The sequence below is a fragment of the Macrobrachium nipponense genome, chromosome 5 (assembly GCF_015104395.2).
Source record: "Macrobrachium nipponense isolate FS-2020 chromosome 5, ASM1510439v2, whole genome shotgun sequence".
Classification (NCBI taxonomy): Eukaryota; Metazoa; Arthropoda; class Malacostraca; order Decapoda; family Palaemonidae; genus Macrobrachium; species Macrobrachium nipponense.
In genome coordinates this window covers 138,041,891-138,065,405 of record NC_061107.1, presented here as the reverse complement: position 1 = coordinate 138,065,405, position 23,515 = coordinate 138,041,891, and the positions used below count along the sequence as shown (strand labels likewise).

The window sequence follows — 23,515 nt, the reverse complement described above, 5'->3', positions numbered from 1 at the left end:
GAAGTCACCCTTGGTTTTCAAAAAGCACTACCTTAAGTCTTTAGAGGATCTTAAATATCATGCAATAGCTGCAGGAAGGCCAGTGTCTCCTACTGCTACATCATTATAGTAGCGTCCTTGTGTCATATGAATCTTTTCAATTATGCCAGCCTCATTAACATTTTACCTACCTCAGCAAATGCCTTAGCTATTAGAATAAGTGTATAATCGTGTATAGTTTTACGTACATACAAATTATCTGTAATTATTTTATTATGTATGTGACTTGTTGCAAATGTTGCCACATGTTTTGGCTATATAGTATATTTTGTAAATAAATTGTATTTTTTTCCAATTCTAAACTATTTTATTATTTCCTTTGATTTCATTAATATGATTTTCCTTTCAGGATAGTATAGCTTGGTGTTTCTCTGGTACAATTTCACGGAGCGACACGGCTGAGCCCAGAAAAGGGATTTTGACGTAGGAAAAATCTATTTCTGGGCGAGGAAGCCGTGTCGCCCAGTGAAATCCCCCCCTTTTTTCCTTTTTTCCCCCCCTTGCTGTGCACCAAGCTTCTTTGCTATCGATAAGTATGACGCCGCAGTCCCCTTCAACAGGGTAGCTGGGTGTGACCTATAGGTCGGCTCCCCGTTTTCAGGGTCTTTTGACGAGGAAAAGGCTAATTGGAGGGGTTGCTGTGGTAGTGTTTAACACTCGCCCCAGTTCTATACCGACACCTTTTATTTAGGTGAGCGAGTCAGAGACTTCTGACATGTCCAATTTAGCAGTTCTCTGGTATCATAGCAATATTTTACTAGAAATAGTGCTAAAGAGGACACATTTCACTGGGCGACACGGCTTCCTCGCCCAGAAATAGATTTTTCCTACGTCAAAATCCCTTTTTTGTATGTGTGGCCAAATTTTGAGCATTGTGTGCACTGAAGTGGTTTTGGTGTAAATGGGTGTACTACTTTACTTTGCCCATGAATTTTAATTTTAAGTGGAAGACTTTGGCCAGTAAATTTTACTTTTACAATTTTAATTTGTTTATTCCTATCCCTCTTGCTTGTAACTGAATAAACTTCTAGGTCATGGATATTATTATACTATAGTTTAACCATTAAACGCCTATGGACGTATTTTACGTCAATGGAAATTGTCCGTTGGTGCTTAATTGACGTAAAATACGTTGACGCTAAAAAGTTTTTTAAATATTCGTGGAAAAATAGTAATAGGCCTACTTGGCAAAAAATTTTGAGTCACGCACCTTGAGGGATGCTGGGAGTTCACGGATCAAGCTTTGTTTTGTTTACAAGCGTTACCCAGGCGCACATGCGCGAATTTCCTTCTCGCACTAAAAAGCATCAGCGACACATCTCAGAAATTATTTTGTCACTCATAATTTTTGCATCGTTTTATATTAGCTGTTACATAGTATTATATATGAAAATGTGCGCAATTTCATGTAGAATACAACAAAAACAACCAATGGTTGTAGCTTTTATCAGTTTTGAAATATTTTCATATAAATAACGATGTGCCAAAATTTCAACCTTTGGTCAAATTTGACTCTACTGAAATGGCCAAAAAATGCAAATTTAAGCTAAAACCCTTACATTCTAGTAATATTCAATCATTTGCCTTCATTTTGCAACAAATTGGAAGTCTCTAGCACAATATTTTGATTTATGGTGAATTTTTGAAAAAAACTTTTTCCTTACGTCCGCTCGCTAACTCTGCCAAAAAAATTTCGTTAGATTGTCGTAATGTTTGCACCGTTTTATATTAACCGTTACATAAAGTTTTATATATGAAAATGTGCTCAATTTCATGTGGAATATAACAAAAAACAACCCATGGTTGTAGCTTTTATCAGTTTTGAAATATTTTCATATAAATAATGATGTGCCAAAATTTCAACCTTCGGTCAACTTTGACTTGGCCGAAATGGTCGAAAAACGCAATTGTAAGCTAAAACTCTTACATTCTAGTAATATTCACTCTTTTATTTTCATTTTGCAACAAATTGGAAGTCTCATACACAATATTTTGATTTATGGTGAATTTAAAAAAAAAACTTTTTCATTACGTCGGCGCAGTACCTCTGTCGAAAAAATCAGAAATTCTTTAGTAAGCTTGTCGTAATGTTTGCACAGTTTTATATTAGCCGTTACATAAAGTTTTATATATAAAAATGTACGCAATTTCATGTAGAATACAACAATAAATAACTCATGGTTGTAGCTTTTATCAGTTTTGAAATATTTTCATATAAATAACAATAAATAGAAACAATTTGACCTTCGGTCAACTTTAACTCGACCGAAATCGTCAAAAACTGCAATTGTAAGCTACAACACTTACACTCTAGTAATATTCAATCAATTACTTTCATTTTGCAACAAACGGGAAGTCTCTAGCACAATATTTTGATTTATGGTGAATTTTTTAAAACTACTTTTTTTTGCGTCCACACGTTACGAATTCATACATCATATTGTGATAATATTTTCTCTCTGTTGCTTTGATTGTTTTACAATTTGTTATATACCAAAATCATCACAATTTAGTGTACAATACATAAAAAATGAACTCATTAGCTTTAACCGTTTTGCTCACAGCGCGATTTGTATACACTTATATATGAAATTTTTTTCCGCGGTCATATATTCCAATATTTATAAATGATAATGATATTTTTTTTCATTTCTGATGGTTGTATACTAAACTTCAGGCAGTGACAAATAAAGGAGCCAAAAATGAACTCTTAATCCTGAAAACTAAGCATGCCGCTGGCATACGGGAGACACTTTCAGAAATACTGGCTTGGCGTTTAAGGGTTAAGGAAGTCAAGTAGCTTGTGTCATGGAGGTCGATCTTCACCCTCAGTGTTAAGGTAAGATGACCGTACCTTGTAGATAATTTAACATTTCATGGCTTGTCATTGTTACTTTTATGCCATTAATTTCTTTTATGTTCATAAATGCAGCGGACTGTTTTTTGGTGGTTACTTCAAGTAACCACTGATTAACTTTGGTGTATCTGCAGTCCATTTCTTGGGATGAACACAGGTTCAGTAATTTGTTTTCAACAATTGCAGTTGGAATTTCATGTTCTGCTTTAAGGATCAGAAATCTTGACCAGTTGTCTGATACAAAAAATTGGTCAAAATGCACCAGTGTAGGGTCCAGTCGGAAATTCTTTTCCACTTTGGGGCCTGCTATGTGTGTGATGCCAGTGTTTTAAATTTGTTTTGCTTTTCTGTATTACACGTCACAGGTCGGTGTGGAGGGGGGTTGGGAGGGTTATTTGCCTCCGATTCAGTTATTGTTTGCAATGTATGGTTCCAAGGTTACCACATTGGAATCTGCCAAGAGGTTTTTACTTTTTTCAATTTTAATGTCTTTGCACCCTGACAGGTGTTCTGATACTTCACTCGAAGCAGGTGGTGGTTCTTTGACGCGCTAGTGTCATCTATGACTAAACAAAGGTGTTCAGAGGAGATGGTTCCAGCAGTCGTTAACTGTGCCGCAACTATACCATCAGAGGGCCCAGGGGTACTCAAATCTTTATTTATACTTTTCATAAAGATTAGAGAGAGAGAGAGAGAGAGAGAGAGAGAGAGAGAGAGAGAGAGAGAGAGAGAGAGAGAGAGAGAGAGAGAGAGAGAGAGAGAGAGAGGAAAAAAACTGAAAACCTTAAAAAGATATCATCAGCCTTTCATGAAGTTTTATTCTTTCACTAATGGCACAAATGAGAACTGACTACCAAATGTCTGCATCCCTACCCCACCCCATGGGGGATAGGACATCATTAATGTGGCCCAAGTGCAAGCTAAAACTGCTTGGTAGGACTGACAGTATTACAAGAATACAATCATCCCCACCATAACCATGTTATTGGCAAACCGGGACGCAGTGTTACCATACGCGAACACCATATGCGGGTGGACAGATGGAAAAAAACAGAGTATAGTCTGTGCAAATTAGATCGATTTTGGTGTAGCTGAAACTGATACAATTCAATGCCTTGTTAAATTATTTAATAATATAAAATTAACATTGCAAAAAGTAATCATAATAACACAAATACAGCAATAATGCCTGAAAAAACCTACTTTTCAAGTATTCCTAAGTATTCTCAATGCATTGCCAAAACAAAGTAACTGTACAGTAACGAAAAAAAAATTATGAGCAAAAGTATATAAATGGCAACTGATCTGACAATTCTTAAAACAATATTACACCAAGATTGTTTTCTCCAAGAAATATTAGAAAGACTAATAAATAATTTCCCATAAACTTATTTAACCCTGAAAAAATTCAAAAGCAGCCCCTGGATCACAAATTTTCAAATTTCTACAAGATTGTACTACTAGAAAAAAGTAACAATCTGCACATAATTAGCATAGTATTAATTAAGTGTGCTTGTTAATAAAAGATGAGATTTTTTGAAGGCTACAAAAACTTAAAGCTCCAAATCAATTAAATGAAAACCAATATCATACAATAAATGTTCTGAATTTATGAACTTTTCTTAACTGCTCATTTTAAAGCTAGTACAGCCATTCAAATCATTGTTCAGCATTTTTTCACTGATGTACAAAGGTATATATAAATTCACTTTCTTCCCAAGCAAAAACAGATTGAATCTCGGGTTAACCTCTTATTTTAGACTTATATACAAGTGGAAACCAGTTTGCATCCTACCTGAGCTCTACTTCAAGTCTAGGACCCCTATCACCCAGGAAACGCTGGAAGAGTCGTTACTCCTAATAGTGACATGGAAACCAAACTTGGCACAAACTCGGGCTTACATTATATGGTGCACAATTGAGGTTAAAGTAACAGGTGAAAACAGCTTTACAACTTAACTTAGCCATAACCAATAGAGTATACCAATCTACAATCATTCTGCAATTCATATAAAAACATTAAGGAACTATGACAACTAAACTAAATAAAAAAAATTCTATTAATACAAGAAATATTTTGTAATATAATTAAGAAAGCCCTAAAAATTATGATTGAATATAAAAATGATAGAAAACTGTCTGATGTCAAAACTTTTCAGCTCTTATACAATTACAGTATACTATACGTATTTATTTAGACATGAACAAATTGATGAAGATTTATCAAAATTAAATACTAACAAATAAAATTTTTCCCGTTACTCTAAAAACATACTCATTTTCAGAGGTACAAAATAAAAATCACCTACAAGATGCACAAAGTGTTCTGTAACTTAATGATGATTATATTTCCAATAAAATATTTCTTCATGGGAAACTTTATGAAATCTAGTAGCATGTAATCTGAAAAACTTTCAAGCAAAACAAAATCTGAAAAACAGAATAATTAAGATACCGTAAGAACAAAACCTGAGGTAGTGCGCAGTTCATAGTGCACTGATTTTCAGATATAGTTTCCTTAAAATATCTTGTGAAATGTTTCTTTCCAATGAAATGAAAAAAAAAAAAAAAAAAAAAAAAAAAAAAAAAAAAAAAAAAAAAAAATCAACACAAGCCATTTAGGAACTGGTCAGCTTTCCTTTTATCCCCCCCTGTTAAAATTATAAAACCTCAATAATGCACCTTATGGAACAAGATGGTTAACTACACTGAAGCTATAACTGGACACCATGAAAATTACTATTGATATTTATCTACTAGTGAACTAGGGGAGAAAATATTGAGAAATGATAAAAAAAAAAACCTTATATCAATGTCATGTGCCTGTTAATATACATAACTGTACTTTAAAAGCAGTAAATAAGAAATGTTATGGCATATTCTCTTAAAAATTATGTAAAGTCCTTAAAACTACACAGCTGAGCACCAGTGCAGGGAATGGATCACAATAAAATAGGCAACTAGCATCCAATGTCTCTCATGCTGTAAGCCAAGAGGCAACACATGCTAGTAGAAACAGCCTGCAATGGCACATTTTTTTTAAATTGTTTAGTGACAAACACCACTTAAAACTATGTTGTATTTGCTATCTTTTTGCAAAATTCTAAAAATATGTGGTAATGGGCAATTTCAGTCAATTTTTCTTGCCTTCAGGTGATAAATATTGAAACTTATGATTATTTTATAAAAAATTACCATTTCTCTTTGCTTTGCCAATGAACCTGCAAGCTGCCTTGCAAAAACCCACTGAATGCATACTGAACTATGGCAGTGACGAATGAATGCTCAACACAACCTACCAAAAGGCAGCAGTTGCATTGCTGAAGTCATTCACTGAGTTGATGCCTATTGCCCTTACAGGATTTACTGGACAGGTGAAACCCTAAAAGATAGCAAATGAGCTATGCTAAAACCGAGCCCCTAAAGGGAGAAAAATTACTTGGACCGAAAAAAAGACTAGCAAATTACCAGGGATCCAAGCTTCACACAATAAACATTTGGAATAATGTAATATCAACACTATCATATAAGATATTGTGAAATGGATCAAGCTACCAACAGACTGAGGTGATCTATAATAATGACAACTACACGACTGCAATATGTTAATAAAAAGCTAGTTGTGAAAATGCTAATTTTGTCTACATCAAAATCACGAGTCATGGAGAATGACATTTCGAATGAAAATATGTTGGATGAATACCAGAAACCCAAGACAAAAAATAATCGTGATTGCATTAAAAACTATGATTCCTGAATGATGAAAAAATTCTGTTATAAATCTTCTCTATAATGGCTGAATCAAAAGTTTGATTCTAGTAAATAAGACTGAGAATTTTATCGCTCTCTCTTTTTTCACATACATAATCTGGCAACTGAAATAAAGATATATATCTAATTATTGAATAATCCATCTGACTTCTAAATATAGCAACTAGCTATCACCAGCATAAATCAGTCTGCATGTCATGATCATGTATTCCCATCATTCTACTACACATAATGCTACTCACTATATTGAAAACATGCACCTAAATTTCTGAGCATTAACTGACACAAATATTACTGAATAGGTTACTACTAAATAACTGATATATTACACACCTATTCTATTTAAAATGCAAAAGCCCTTGTTGTATTTAAAAGGATACATTTTCTCTAACTAACAAAATCACCACTGAGTGGAATGATCATCATCAAATATGTTGTGTGGGGCTCAATATGAAAACAGGGACTTTCAGTTCAAATTTTAAAACACCATTATACAGTGTAGTAGGTCATTTCAAGAGTAGACATAACATGAATAACTTGACTGAAATACATTTTGGTTCTCAAAAAGGGGTTTCTTTACTACATCTGGAGCAGAACACAGTCCTGACATTTAGCAGATTATACTTCAACAGACACTGCAATTTTCTTATGTAATAGAATTTACCACTGCAGATATAGATAGATAGATAGATAGATATGTGTGTATGTATGTATGTATGTATGTATGTATGTATATATATATATGTAACATGATAATTTTGCATATGGAATTTACAATCATCATCATTGTAAAAAAGTGTTCTAAATATCCAACCAGTAATTATCAGCACACAATAATCACATAATGAATTATGAAATCAAAGGCAAAGAGCAGGCAACACAATAGTACTTAGGTTATTCAAGCAATTAACACAACACCTAAAACATCTTTTCACTTGAATAACGACATCAGCACATGGATACACTTTTTCCACTGGTAACCTAGTTGCCTTTTTATAATGCTAAAATGTGCATAACTTAATAACCAAAACACCACAGAAGCATAAACAATCACAATATATTGAATGTTACCCACATCCTACCTACATACTACCCATTTTTTAAAGTAAAAATGTAAAACTTAACAAAATAAAAATAATGGTCTTTTTAATTAAATGATTCCAATCTTAAAACCCTAAAACATATTTGCACTAGTATATAAAATAAGAGGTAAACCAAGGTAGATGTTCTGCTGTGCTTTCTTTCTGAAACAGTGATTTCTATTCAGTGCTGTGCTTTCTTTATGTAACAGTGATTTCTATTCAGTAAGAAATACACCCAATACTGCAAACAGAGTTAGTATTACTTGGAAAAGTAGGTGGTGTATGATAGTAAAACAATTACTGCTATGAATCACTCTCCAATGGAATCAAAATATCCCAAAAGCCATCCACAAGTAAACAATGCCTTCACATGACTGCAAGAAACATACACACATTTGCAGTTGAACAGAACACTGCAAAACAAAGAACTCACAGCAGATATGATTATTTGAACTTAAATTTCAGGTAATGAGTCTCAGGTAAGGGATCACAGCTAATAACATACAAAGGATTTGCACTAGAGGCAAACTGATTCCTTAATCACTGCCAACTGTGAAGTTGCAAATACTTCCACCATCATAAAATTGTGTTCACCGGGAAAACCAAACTCCAACTGCATCAGTTATGCATAATTAATGGTCAAATACATATGTAAACTCATTATCTTGAGAGCCTAAAGGGACGATAACAGGAAATACGGTAGAGCAAGGTCTTGTAAAGGTAATCTGATAAGTTAGAACAGCTGTCACCAATGGAGAGAAAATTGTACTCCTGATTTCCTTCAGTCTACCTTTGCAGCTCAAAATAATGAATTTGTGTTGTGTTATGACATATGTGACATTTTTTGGACTTGATTCAATATAACTATATTTATATGGTATACCACAGAATTTCAATACTGATAAAAGAATTGTAATTGCACTTGTCTCATGTAAACTGCCTTGAAGCCAACATGTGGCGACCATATGGTTAAACTGCAGTTTTATGTTAAAAAATTGACAAAGATGAATTTGGCATAGAACAAATCCTAACAGTACTTTTAAAACCTAATTTAGTATGCTATGATTTTATACTTCATGGAGCACGCTTTCCTTTTTAAACACAGTATGGTATTCTGCATTTCTGAGTGCAAAAATTAAATATTTGCAATTTCAATATCCTTCTCTTTTAAATGTAAGACTTCATTAAAATCATGTAGGATCTGAGATATGAAGATCATCCTTAACCTTCTTTGACTGTATGTGTAACGAATTGAGGATTTCCTTATAGAGTGTAGTATCAGGTAACAAGGTTTTCACTCAGATACAAAACTAATACATTTATCAGTATTGTTTTACAAATAAGACAGCATTATTGTTAATAATGTGAACAAATAATTGAGCTGACACCACCTTTACAACTTTTTTTATCACAATTGTCTTTTAGCCTGGCTTTACAATGGCTAATCAAAGCCAGATATTCAGTTTAGTTGACAATGGATTTTCTTGCTCTAACATAAAATTCACTGCATATATGTTTCATAGATGAACTATTAATGGTGATGTTATATTTATATAGAGTAATAATTACTGTATAATACAAACTTTACAGTCTTTGATATATATACTTTACATTTTGTAATTGCACGTTGACTAATGCAGGAAAAACTGCAACAAATAATTTTTGCCTATTATGCACTTTTGTACTGTTCAGTGTAACACTCATTTTGCTGACTAAAACCGTTTTTTATAGAGAACCCTTAACAGCAGAACTAACCACAAGTTATGATGATTCAAATTACATTCTTTCCACTTGTGTGCCAATGCAACAAAACATCATGCAAACTTCTCATGCCAAAGATGCCCTTACAAAATGAAAATTTGCGCACAATATGAATAAATATTTGAAGAACATTTCATGAACTTACGTTAAGGTACATAAAATTTCTAAATAAATTTTACAATTCTACTTTTTACCATAACCTAATAGTTATCTGTAAATTACACACCTTGATTGGCTATCATCTGCAGCTTTTTCAAGTGCCTGAGTGCTCGCTTTGCTGCGGTAGATTTAGCAATGCGGTAATTACGGCCAACGCCAGAAAATGAACCCTTTCCAAAAATCTCAACAGATACCCTAACTTTTCCATCAACAAGTCGTTCAGGCTTGCCAAATTTGGCAGTTTCAGGTTCCATTTCTAATAATTCTCTAATTGGAGACTTGGGCACAACTCCACTGAACTGCTCTATTTCTCGGCACATCATTTTGTAGTAAACTGTCCATACAGCATCTAGAGACCTACCAGAATCAAGAAATATGGCTCCAGCTACACTCTCAAACACGTCTCCAAGTGCTTTGGGGACTTCTATATCCTCTGCTGCTTCACATTCATCTTCTTCCATGAAGTAGTACTGTAAAAAATTATAATCATTAACATAAGAGACCAATTACTTGACACTATAAGTGAACATAAAATACATAAGTTCCTCATAAGCCAGGGGAAGTTAAACCACAGGGGCAGATAGCTACAGCATTTCATCCTCTGCTTGTTTTTTCTCAAGTTTCTACACTAACAATTTCTTTTTAGTGGTAATGTTACATCTTGCTTTTTATTAAATTTTCCAATTTCTAATTTTTTTAAAGTGTTTGCAGATGACTTGATAGTGTTGCTTTTCAGTTTACTGTAAGGGATCATACAATTTGATGTATATTCTTCAGTGCACCCTTAAATTTCTCAGGTTTTCGGTTCTCAGATCTGAGTCAGGATTTTCATCAATAATAATATGTAATAATTTATGGAATTTTGCAGACATTATGTACTGAGAACACCCATACACGTTAATCTATTTTGCCTTTAAAATACAGTGCTGTACACATAGTACCATATATTTCCTTGCATAAGATGACCTTTAGATAAGAAAAGGTAAAATTTTCATGAATTTATCTCATATCTGTAGTATAAGATGACTGCTAAATTAGAAAACCATCTGCATACAGGGGAGCTTCTGGTTACCGTATATATACTCACTTATCTTGTGACTTTTGAAGACCTAGTTTTTAAACTAATTTTAAGGGGTTTGTATCATACATGATATATAAAAGTAGCATATGTAATATTCACATATTAGTGTCATAAGAATTACAGACAATGAATACGCATTTTTCTATAGATTTTTCAAAAAGTTATACTTTACTTCACTGTATCCAATATTTTATGTAGAGTATTCTCATGTTACTATTGTTTCATAAAATACAAAAATAGCGATGATGTGCCATTAGCATTGTTTATGTTTTCATGAACATGAACAATGATACCAATTGGAAATTTCTTTTTATTAGGCATCAATTTCTGTTTAAAGATAACCAGATAAACGTGTTTTATCAAAAAAAGTTTACTAGTCATGAAATTGATATGAAAATAGATTCAGTGAATATTTCTCAGTGAAAAATATACCATGAATAGATGAATTTCCCACAAACAACGGGTAGATACGTTCCATAGAGAAACCTGCGAATAGCAAAGTCCACGAATCTTAAGAACGCAAATACAGGAGTTCACTGTATTATTTTAAAATACAAACATAGCAATAAGTGTTTTTGTTTGGAAATCAGCCGAGGAAAATTACATTAAGTTTATTTCACCATATTTAACTCAAATCAGAGTGATTTTCTTGCTTCTAGTTAGCGTACAGTCTGGTCCCAAAATATGTGTGTTCGAATTGTGCGATTCCCCTTTTATGCATTTGTTAGTTCTCAAAAATAGATTTTCTGTACCTGCGAAGCCGTTCAAAGTCTGTGAGTCACATGCTACAAATGTATTAAATCTATTGTCTTTTCAAGTATTTTAGGTGGGGTGGCAGGGTGGGGTTTGGTATCTGAAAGGGTGGGGGGAATGTGAGAGAAAGATTTCCTGCTCAGTCATTAGATAAGACAGAAGGCTCTGCTTCACGCATTTGTGACATCATAGTGTAGCGTGTATGAATGATCGGTATCATCATCATCGCCATACATATTCAGATCTACGAAGTGTATTCTGAAGGCTTCCACTCAGCCATTAGTTAAGATAGAAGGCTCATCCTTGCGCATTTGTGACGTCATAGCGCAATGTATATGAATGATCGGTATCATCATCATCACCATACGTATTATTCAGATCTGCGAAGTGTATCCAGATCATCCGTCAGTGCTGAACACGGAATTAAGAATTTTTTTGTCTAGGTTAACTTGTTTTGACTAACTTTTGGCATTTGATCATTATTTTTTTCTATTGTTGAAATAAATTTTGATGAAAATTAGGAGAGAGAGAGAGAGAGAGAGAGAGAGAGAGAGAGAGAGAGAGAGAGAGAGAGAGAGAGAGAGAGAGAGAGAGAGAGAGAGAGAGAGAGAGAGAAGAGAATCCACTTTAAAAATTTCTGAGCAAAAAATACGACAGATATTTGGTTTTTAGAAATACTGAATAACCATAATATTTGTGCCCTATAGGACCTGATAATTTCATAAAAAAAAAAATTGATAACTGAGGAATTTATGGTTTTTAAAAGTGTGGGAGAAATAACTGCAACTACTGCATAACAAAAAAAAAATCATGTGTACACTCTTGGGAGCCAAATCAATATATCTTTTTTCATTAGAATAGATAATTATTTTCTTAACATAAATTGCTGTCATTGAAGTTACACATTAGTACTGAATGAAGAATCTGTTGATCTCTTTATGATTTTTTATTAATACATATATTGATGAGCATCACATTAAATGCACAAGGTATGCCCATAAGTAACTCTCATGGCACTTTATATGCTAAAGCAAGCAGCCTATTCTGACTACAAGGAAACTACAGAATCACCTCAGTCATTTGAGGAGTGGGACAAACATTCACAAACTGTGCTACAATTCATGTTCTAAGCCACTGTCATGGAAATCGAAATGCTGATGTTACGTTTCATGCGCTCAATAAGAGAGGGTGATTTTAAACTATATGTACAATCTTGTGATGAGTTTCATGCATTTGACCACACAAACTATGCTCGTTGGCTTCCAGTTCACGTATGTGATATGATGCAGCTTCCTGACAAGCACCCTGAGGTGTATGATAAATTTGTGAAGGGCAATTTTTTTGGTGCAGAAATAAGCTAGAAAGTTCAGCCTCATTTTGAAAGATCAAGCACATGAACAGAGCAACAAGAATCTCCAGGAGCATGGAGGTGCAACAGGACTCTATGAAAACCCTTTTCTTGAGAGCAAATAGAGAGCTTATTGCTCTTGAAACACAAAATATTATGGAGCAGTCATTTGCTGATTCTCTATGTAATATCAGGGAAGTTGGGAAGAAACTTCATAAACGATACGTCACTGAGACTCAAAAAATATTTGCTAATCTCCCTGACCAAACTAAAACCAAAAAAGGTAAAGTCACATGACTTTAATCACACAGCTCTTCCTCTCACTCCACTCACACCCTGATGCAAGTGTAACAGAATTCTTCAAAAATGAGAATCAGCAAGAACCACTGAGCCTAGCTGACAGAGGTATGCTTAGAACTGATGTAAAATCAAGACATTCTTCAATGTATCCAGGCATCAACAGATCGACCAGAAATTTATTCTAGTCACTGTTGTGGTGTTGCACATGGCAGAAGTTGGCCACATGGTGTTCCTTATAAAATCAAAAACCTTCAGTGAGTATGTCATACTAGACATCATCCCATATTTCAGAAATAAAAAAATGGTACCCAGTGTATTGATGCTATATGGGATACTTATCCAGATAAAGATGACCTAAAGTCACAGACGCAACTATGTCGTGGGACAAGTGCTAGAACAAGAATTGGTGATGGAAGCACAAACATTCCAAGTGACTGGAATGAATTCCTGAAAAATGTTGAAAATAAGAAGGAATTTTTCTTGTCCTTAAACACTAACATTGTTAAATATGATATGGATGGCAAACCTCTCCTCAGTACTTTCCTTGACAAAGTGCTCTCCAATAGATCATAATGAACTAGCTGATCTGCAGTCATGCAGATGCTGACACCAGGATCTTTGTTCATTTAGCAAAAGAGAGGCACAGTGCAGCATATATTGGTGCTGTTGATAGTGATATTGTAGTATTGGCTGCCCATCATTTCATTACCATTGGTCTCAAAGAGCTTTGGGTAGGTTTTGGCACTGGGAAAAAACATTGAGATATTACAGTGCATCTATGTTCAGGTCTTGGACAAGCAACATGTTTGGCACTTCCCTTATTCCACAGCCTCACTGGTTGTGATAAAACATCTCACTTTCTTGGACACAGAAAAGTCAGCTTGGGCAGCTTGGAATTGCACTTCAGACCTCACTCACCTGATACACTGATTGCTTTGATAAATGATCCTTCTCATTAACACAGAGCCTCATATGAATAGAATTGAACACTTAGCAATGCAGTGGATGTAAATGAAGCAAGACATCAATTATTTACAACTGGAGAATATCCCACCAATCCAGGCGGCACTGTTCCAACATACGAAGTGAGCACTATTACAAGCAAACTTTTTCTGGAGCAATGCAACTTTCACTATGCAAACCTATCCCTGACTTCAGTGGTTGGGGCTGGCAGAAAGATGACAAAGGTGAATGCCAACCCATATGGAGTACTTTCGCAGATGCTTCATCTGCCTTTGTTTGTTTGTTTATATGGTGCTTTTATGTTGCATGGAACCAGTGGTTATTTAGCAATGGGACCAACGGCTTTACATGATTTCCGAACCACGTCGAGAGTGAACTTCTATCACCAGAAATACACATCTCTCACTCCTCAATGGAATGGCCGAGAATCGAACCTGCGACCACCGAGGTGCGACACTAATACCATACCAACCACGCCCCTGAGGCGCTGCTTCATCTGCCTGTTCGGTATTATTGCTTTGCAGTTGTGTCAAGTCCTGTGCAGGACAGTTAAGTGCAACTGAGCTAGTGTGAGATGCACCAGGTGGATGTAATAACAATGGTGATGAAGGTGACATGGTTTTTGGTCGCTAAAGTGGATGACAATGTTTAGTGAATTTTGGACAATGAATTCAGTTTTACATGAAAATACATACTGTGGACCCCCGTACTTGCTTTCTCTGGGTTTGCAGACTCATACGTTCGCGGATTTCTCTCGGGAACATTTCCCTGCATTATTTGCAGAAAATTTGCCTATTCGCGGTATTTTTCTAGGAGAAATATCCACAAATATCTTTTTTTTTTTTCTTTTTTTTTTTAAACCAGGTATAAAAATTTTAGTGGGGGTTTCTTGGGTTTTAACTAACAAAATAGGTGGTTTTAAGCATTATTATAAGGGTTCCAACTATTCACGGTGTGTGTGTGTGTGTGTGTCTCGTACGCATCGAATATGGGGGGACCACTGTACATTCATTTACATCACCTAAAGTTATATTGTAGATATTGACTATTATTATTATTATTTGTTTGCCTATGGTTATGAAGTAGTTTAGTTATTGCTAATATCTAAAATTCATGAATGCTTTCCATATTCAACCATACAAATAAAATCTGATGATTTGTAAACACACACACTAGTCTAGCTACTTTTATCAGTTGCTATGTTAAGAACATCTAACACTTTAGGAAGTATTTTGATACTCCATTAGATTAATGAGATTTAAAATAACAAATTTTAATTGTATATGAAGATGTTATGGTCCAAATTAGGTTTTTTCCTCGTACAGCCCTGACGATAGCCCTCTGAGGACAGGCAGGCAGCTCTCCTGGAATTCCTCTTTCCAGCAAACTGCATCCACTGCTCCAGAGACCAATGACGACATTCCACAGAAGTACTTGGCAGTCCCCGGTTATCGGCGGGTGTGAGGGTGTTGAGGAGTGAAAACCACCATTAACAGAAACTCAGCGATTTATGGTTCCGATAACCAGTTAATATCACCTGTGTTATGGCACAATAAATTACAGGCAGTCTCCGGGTTATGCCGGGGGTTCTGTTCTTGAGACGCGTCGTAAGCCGAAAATCGTCATAAGCAGGAACATTGTCAAAAATCCTAGGAAAACCTTACTTTTAATGCTTTGGGTTCATTGAAAACTATGTAAACTGCATTCTTATTGCATTTTGCATAATAAATACCTTCAAAATTGGATTACTTTGCATTTTTGGAGTCATATTTCTTCTCCCAGATGAGCGTTGTAAGTGTCGTAACCCTGGAAGTAAGGTCTGATGAATATAATTGAGAAGCGCCTTAACCTCAGAACGTCGTAACCCGAACCTGTCGTAACCCCCTGGGGACTACCTGGACCAATTTTAAGGAGGTAGACAAGCATCATAAAACCAGATCACCATTAACAGAGTCTGCCAATAACAGGGAACTGCCTGTATCAGTAAAGGAGCAGACATATTTGCAGCATCTTGTGCTAACAGTGTACAGGTCAACTTCAATGGATGAAAGGAAGCAACAACAACGTTGCTTCCCTTTGCCAGAGCACAGACAGGGAAAAGGCTTAGATGATTCTTGGGTCTGCATTTCAAAGACAAAAGAAAAAGAGCACAGCTATATCAATTTATCAATATAACAAAGCACAACACAACAGGGAAAAACCGTGACAAAGCGCAGAGAACAGCTGGCAAACATTCAGGCAGAGGAAGGCAATTAAATAAATCTGCTCTGGATGAAGACTATAAGGCAAGTGGTTGCAATAACCAGTGAAGGGAGGTGGTGAGGGTACACTTGTCCCTCCCACCAGTAGTTCAACTACCCAACAACCTTGCTGCATAGAATAGCCTGCTTCAGCTTGTGCTAAAGGTAATTCCTCATAAAGACCAATGGTTTGTATTCATGTAAGAATAAATATTAAATTTAATCATAGTTCATAAGTACAAAATTCCTAGTGCTCCTTAATGAGCTACCAAGAGAAAAAAAAGTGAGGATCTTGCAACTTCAATCTGTGCAGCCATTAATGCAACCACACTTTTCTTTGGGTGTAGGACTGCCAAGAAGAAATGCATAATATGATGTGAGAAAAGACCACTTATACAAATCCCAAGCCAAGTAAAGGTCAATTTAGCACCTACCATTCCAGATTCAAAGCCAGCAAATACTGGTTGGATAATTTCATTAATAAATTTGGACTGTGAAACATAGAGATTACAAGAGCAGCAGCTTCTGCTATGGAGTTTCTGGACACCATCAAGAGACTAAAGTTCAAAAGAAATTTTTCAACCAGAGCAAGTATTCAGAACTAATGAAACTACTCTGTTATCGGGGAAAAAAGGAAACATAAGACATTTATTAGCCATGAAGAGAATTAAAAACCAGGCAGTTGATATACAGGTCAAACAGAGCTGGAACAAACACAATCAGCAAAATAGAGAAAGAGAAACTTTCTGGTGGAGCTGTGAAGAGACTTCGGGTGGGCTGTGAAGAGACAAGACAAATTGCAGTCGGTATACTGAGTAAAGGAGACAACCATACAAAAGGATAAAGAATATAAAGATGATCTTAAAAAATATGGTAATGCATATGATCTCCGTATGCAGTACATGCAGTCCCTGTTTATTGGCATGGGTTCAATTCCTGACAGCATGACGATAACTGAAAACCAGTGACAATAGCACCAATCCCCAGTTTTCTACGCCGATAACCCTGGATCGGCACCAAAAAATCATTTATTGTCGTTGCTAGACGAGCGCTGTAAAACCGGACTGCCTGTACTGAAAAATCTATAAAACCCAGAGGAAAAAAAGAATGTTGGGAAAGATCACATAGTAACAGAAGTACCACAATAAACGGGAAGCATGAATACAGGGGAACCCCAGTATTTGCGTTCTCCTGATTCGCGGACTCTCACATTTGCGGATTTCTCTCGGGAACGTTTCCCCGCATTATTCGGGGAAAATTCGCACATTCGCAGTATTTTTCTATGAGAAATATCCACAAATTCCTGTTTTTTTTTTTTAATCAATTTCATTATAAAATGCACTTTTTGTGATAAAACTACTAAAAAAACCAAGTATGAAAATTTTTAGTGGGTTTTTCTTGAGTTTTAACTAACAAAATAGGCTGTTTTTAGCATTTTTTATAGGGGTTCCAAACATTCACGGGGGTGTCTGGTACGCATCCCCTGCGAATACAGGGGACCACTGTATACCTAAATGCAGGCCTTCCCCAGTTATCGGTGATCCAGTTTTACAGTGCTCGTCTAGCAATGATAACTGAATTTTCGGCTCCAACATGCGCCTATCCCTAAGTATAAGCACCGTTAACCAGGGATCAGTGCTATGGACATCAATTTTCAGTTATCGTAAAGCAGCTGGGAACAGAAACCCCACTGATAACCAGGGACTGTCTGTAACTAAACAGCTACATAGGAGGAAGTGTCAGGGGTAGTTTTTAGGATGTGATGAAGGGAAGAAAAACAAAATGGAAGATAATTTTCTGAAATTCAACCAGTCAATTCAAGTTCCTAAGCACAATGCACATTAATATTTTCTAAAACAAAACTGATAACACACATTATCAATTCTCTAAAGCAAAACATAACATAAATGTGGGAAAACTTTAACTTATTGATTTTATCATCATTAGAGAATAGAATAGACTGACTGAATATTGGCCTATGAGGCCATTCAGCACTGAAATGTATATTAACAGTAAAAATGCTTGAAAGGTGTAAAAGGAGGAAAACTTTGCATTGCACTATGAAAAAATTGTTAGGAGAGGGTGGATAGTGTGATGGAAGAAAGGTGATATGAACCGAGTTACAGCAAAAGGAATGAGAGGGGGTTGGAGCTAGGGGCAGAAGGGATGCTGCAAAGAACTTTAAGGGGGCTGGCTGGTACCCCTATATATGGGGGTATAGGGCAAAAAATGCAAAGTTATGATAAAATTCAAGGACCATCATATGGCAATGAAGAATGTGTATATAAAATATTTCATCAAAAATTCCTTTTTCTTTTGTAGTTATATGGTAATTAGTAAACATAACTCAAGCCAAAAACATTGATCCGTACAAGAAAATACAATATTTCTTCCGTTATCAAATTTTGAGAATCACTGTCAAACAAATTTAGAGCAAGGGCATCTGTAGAGATTCCTTGAGTCACAAGACACTTTCCCAGCAAGTTACCACCCTTCAGTGCGAGCGTCTGTTTTATCTTTGTTTCGGGAAGAATTTCATCATGCCAACAAAGAGGAAAAGACAAGGAAAATATCTGGCTAACATGCAAAAGCAGAAAATTCGCTCTAATAGCAGAGTTAGCAAAGGAGAGAGTTGTGTAGGAAAGTGCCCTGTCTTGCCTGACGCAGTGCCCCAGGCTACAATCTATGAGCAAAGGGATCTTCATTTATGATTTAATTATGATAAATGACATTGTCTTTGTAAAAAGACAATGTAAAAAGACAATTATGATAATTGACATTGTCTTTGTAAAAATACAAAGAAAACCTTTGAATGCCCATATCTCAAAACTGTACTTACTGACCTTCAAATTCTATCTTCTCCCTAAAGTTATAAAGCTATAGCATTTAAATTTGGTATATAACTTAAAAAAACATTATAGAACAATCAGATAAAGCCCTTTTTCCAATTTTTGCTATTTTTTCTTATATTTTCTTCCTGATTTATAGGGTTTATTTTCTACCATAATGAAAAAATTCACATCTAGCAAAAATAAATGACTTAGAAAAAAAAAACTCATTTGATTGGAGGTCTAAATCAGGTCTATATATGGTAGTAATCCCAGGTCTTAATATTAAGTGTCAAGGGAGGAGACAGAATTTGAAAAAGGGTTATTTTCAGGATAAATCGCCCTGGCATCACAAAACCGAAGATCAGAGCGAAAATCATATGCAGTTTGGAGATGTTCCATGTCACCTTATTAACCCTCTTACACCGACTGGACGTATTTAACGTCGACATTTTTTGTCTCCCGTGTGCCGACTGGACGTATTTTACGTCGACTTACAAAAGTTTTTTTTTTTAATTTGCGGAAAAACACTTATAGGCCTATCAGCCTAAAACTTTTGAATCACGCGCCTTGGGGGATGCTGGGAGTTCACGGATCAAGGTGTTGTTTTGTTTACAATTGTTACGCAGGCGCGCAAGCGCGAATTTCTTTCTTGCCGCACTAAAAAGTATCTGTGACACATCTCTGAAATTATTTCGTCACTTTGACATAATTTTTGTATCATTGTAAATTAGCAGTTACATGAAGTATTATATATGAAAATGTGTGCATTTTTATGTAGAATACAACAATAAAATACTCAAGATTGTAGCTCTTATCAGTTTTGAGATATTTTCATATAAATAACGATAATTGCCAAAATTTCAACCTTCGGTCAACTTTGACTCTACCGAAATGGTCGAAAAACGCAATTGTAAGCTAAAACGCTCATATTCTGGTAATATTCAATCATTTACCTTAATTTTGCAACTAATTGGAAGTCTCTAGCACAATATTTCAATTTATGGTGAATTTATGAAAAAACTTTTTCCTTACATCCGCGCGGTAACTCTTCCGAAAAAATTCATAATGCGATTGTGGTAATGTTCGCACCATTTTAAAATTAGCCGTTATATAAAGTTTTATATATGGAAATGTGTGCAATTTCATGCACAATACAACTAATAACAACCCATGGTTGTAGCTTTTATCAGTTTTGAGATATTTTCATATAAATAACAATAATTGCCAAAATTTCAACCTTCGGTCAACTTTGACTCTACCGAAATGGTCGAAAAACGCAATTGTAAGCTAAAACGTTTATATTCTAGTAATATTCAAGCATTTACCTTCATTTTGCAACAAATTGGAAGTCTCTAGCACAATATTTCGATTTATGGTGAATTTATGAAAAAAATAACATTTCTTTACGTCTGCGTGGTAACTCTTCCGAAAAAATCATACGTGCGATTGTGGTAATGTTTGCACCATTTTAAATTAGCCGTTACATAAAGTTTTATATATGAAAATGTGCGCAATTTCATGTAGAATAAAACAATAAATAATTGAAGGTTGTAGCTTTTCTCATTTTTGAAATATTTGCATATAAATCACAATATAGAAAAAAAACCACGTTCGGTCAAATTTGACTCTACCGAAATGGTCGAAAAACGCAATTGTAAGCTAAAACTCTTACAGTCTAGTAATATTCAGTCATTTATCTTCATCTTGAAACAAACTCGAAGTCTCTAGCAAAATATTTAGATTTATGGTGAATTTAAAAAAAAATCTTTCCTTCCCTCTGCGCGCGGATTCTCCGCCACAAATCTCCGAAATACATACGTCCCATTCTCGGAATATTTGCTCCATTTCATATTAGGCATTTCATAGAGTTTTATATATGAAAATGTGCGCAAATTTTTATAGAATAAAACGAAAAATATTTGAAGGTTGTAGCTTTTCTTATTTCCGAAATAATTGCATATAAACAATATATATATACAAAAATTCAACATTTGGTCAACTTTAACTCGTCAGATATGGTCGAAAACTGCAATTGTAAGCGAATACTCTTACAGTATAGTAATATTCAATCATTTGTCTTCATTTTGAAAGAAATTGGAAGTCTCTAGGACAATATTTAGATTTATGGTGAATTTTTGAAAAAAGTATTTGTTTACGTCCGCGCGTTACGAATTCATGCATTATTTTGTGATATTTTCTCTGTGTTGCTTTTATCGTTTTACAATGTGTTATATATCAAAATGATCGCAATTTAGTGTACATTATAACGAAAAAAAAGTAACTTGTTACCTTTAACCGTTTTGCGCACAGCGCGATTTGAATACAATTATATATGAAATTTCATTTTTGCGCTATCATATATCGCATTATTTATATATGATAATAATTTTTTTCATTTCTGATGGTTGCATACTAAACTTCAGGCAATGACAAAAAAAGGAGCCAAAAATGAACTCTAAATCTTGAAAACTAAGCGCGTTGTGATTTTTTGAAAAGAATATTTTTTCCGCTTCCGCGCTCACTCTGAAACACCTCCGGCACACGGGAGACAATTTTTTATTTACCGCTCCGGCGTAAGAGGGTTAAGTGGTATGAATGTCAATGTCCTGTCCTTTAACAATGGCATTAGCCAGCTAGCCCCCTTAAGTAATGCCTATAGTATACCACATGAGGAGCACAGATGGCACTAGCCCCATACGGGGCCACACACAAAGAAAAGGAAATTACTGTTATACCAGGTGAGGCAAGCTTAACACATCAGAGACTTCTGCAAGCTGATTTGTCTGTGATGGATAAAATGATCTTGAAGAAAGAGGAAGTAAAAAGAAATTATATACAGTATGCAAAACAAAAATTTAATGAGTAAAAAGAACGTATACTTGCAAATAGAACATCAAAAACAATTAATGAAAAATGCTGAAGGATGTAAAACATACGAAAGTAGTATGAATTGTGACATCAGGGAAAGGATATGAAAGAAGCAGTGTACAAAGAGCCACCGAGAAGAGAGCTTAAAGCTCAGGCAGAGGAGAGGCTGGGATGGAAATGAATACGTATATGCAAATAGGAAAGAGGGTAGAAGACAGGTGACATAAGATACCAAAGACAAAGCTAGGAAAAATGGCTAGTCATAGTTGTTAGTTAAATTTCCTGCCAGAAAAGGAAATACCAATGTATAATAAAGCAACTATAGGAAAAGTAACAAGCAAAAATGAGATGATACCAGTGTCTCTTGAAAAGGTACTTGACACAGTAAGCAAGTGTTGTTAAAGAATAATATTCAAGTTCTGGAGTGAAGAGTGTAACAGGTGTATCAAAAGACTGAAATAAATAAATGACACTCAAGGAAATTCAGTGCTGATCCCTCTGCTTTTATAACAGTACTCAAGGAAGCTACAAAGGTGCAGAAAGGGAAACTTCAGAGAGCTACCATATGTAAAAATAGGTTGCAACAAGTTTTAAAATATGGAACAGCAAAGTTGAAGGGAGTGCAAGGGTATTTCAGTATTAAAAAATATGACCTACCTAGGATGAGAAGAACGGAAAATGAAGGAATAAATATTGATGTAAGAAAAAACTATGGAGACAGAGGGAGAAAAGAAAATTTTTTATTTCGTGGGAACCCAAAGAGGTGAGCTCAGTGGTTCATATCAAATGCTAATAGTATACTATTAGCATTTAATACTAAAGACTAGAAAGTATCCCTTGAGGTGGAACCACAGACAAGGCGTAAAATAACAATGCTGGTGGATTAGAAAGGGCAATGGTCTGTAATGCAAAGGTCAATCCTGCCTTTTAGCTTCCACCAGTATTGAGTCGGTTGGGTGAATCTGCTGGAACACTTAATTAATAATTGATCTTCACCCCTTCTTTACTGAGAAGCTTAACCAAACGTAAACATAATATTAGCTACCAAACCAAATTTTTCACTAATAATTAAATATAAAGTAAACGGATTTTACTTTATAAGGCGAGTATAATTATTCCTCTTCCCATATAAACTTTTTCCTGAAGTATCTCCAGAGAAAGAATACAGAAGCACAGAAAAACAAAATTACAAATGGTGTAGAAGTTTTTTTTACATTTTCACACTTGTATGTCTAAAAAACCAACATGGTTTCTTGGTTATATTTTTTTTTACTTATCATTGCATTAAACAACAGTGTCAAAGCATACAATGCATTCAATGATTGCTGACCAGCAGCACATGGTGAAATGACGTACCCTACCTTCCCTTCCACTTGAGTCGCCACATTCAATACCATGAGTGAGTGTTACCCTGTAACTCTTTTTTCATCTATTTCAGGGAGGGATTACAATTGTTTCTAAA

General features: G+C 35.1%; 1 protein-coding gene across 1 annotated transcript in view; it reads right to left on the bottom strand.

Annotated features, from left to right (window-relative positions):
- Positions 1 to 4,007: 4,007 nt before the first annotated feature.
- LOC135215665 (endoribonuclease Dcr-1-like) overlaps positions 4,008 to 23,515 on the bottom strand; it is a 178,889-nt gene continuing 159,381 nt past the window's right edge. The window contains exon 10 of the mRNA XM_064250609.1: positions 4,008 to 10,139. Within this exon, the coding sequence (XP_064106679.1) occupies positions 9,729 to 10,139 (411 nt within the window). The 3' untranslated portion in view covers positions 4,008 to 9,728. The remainder of the gene's footprint in view (positions 10,140 to 23,515) is intronic.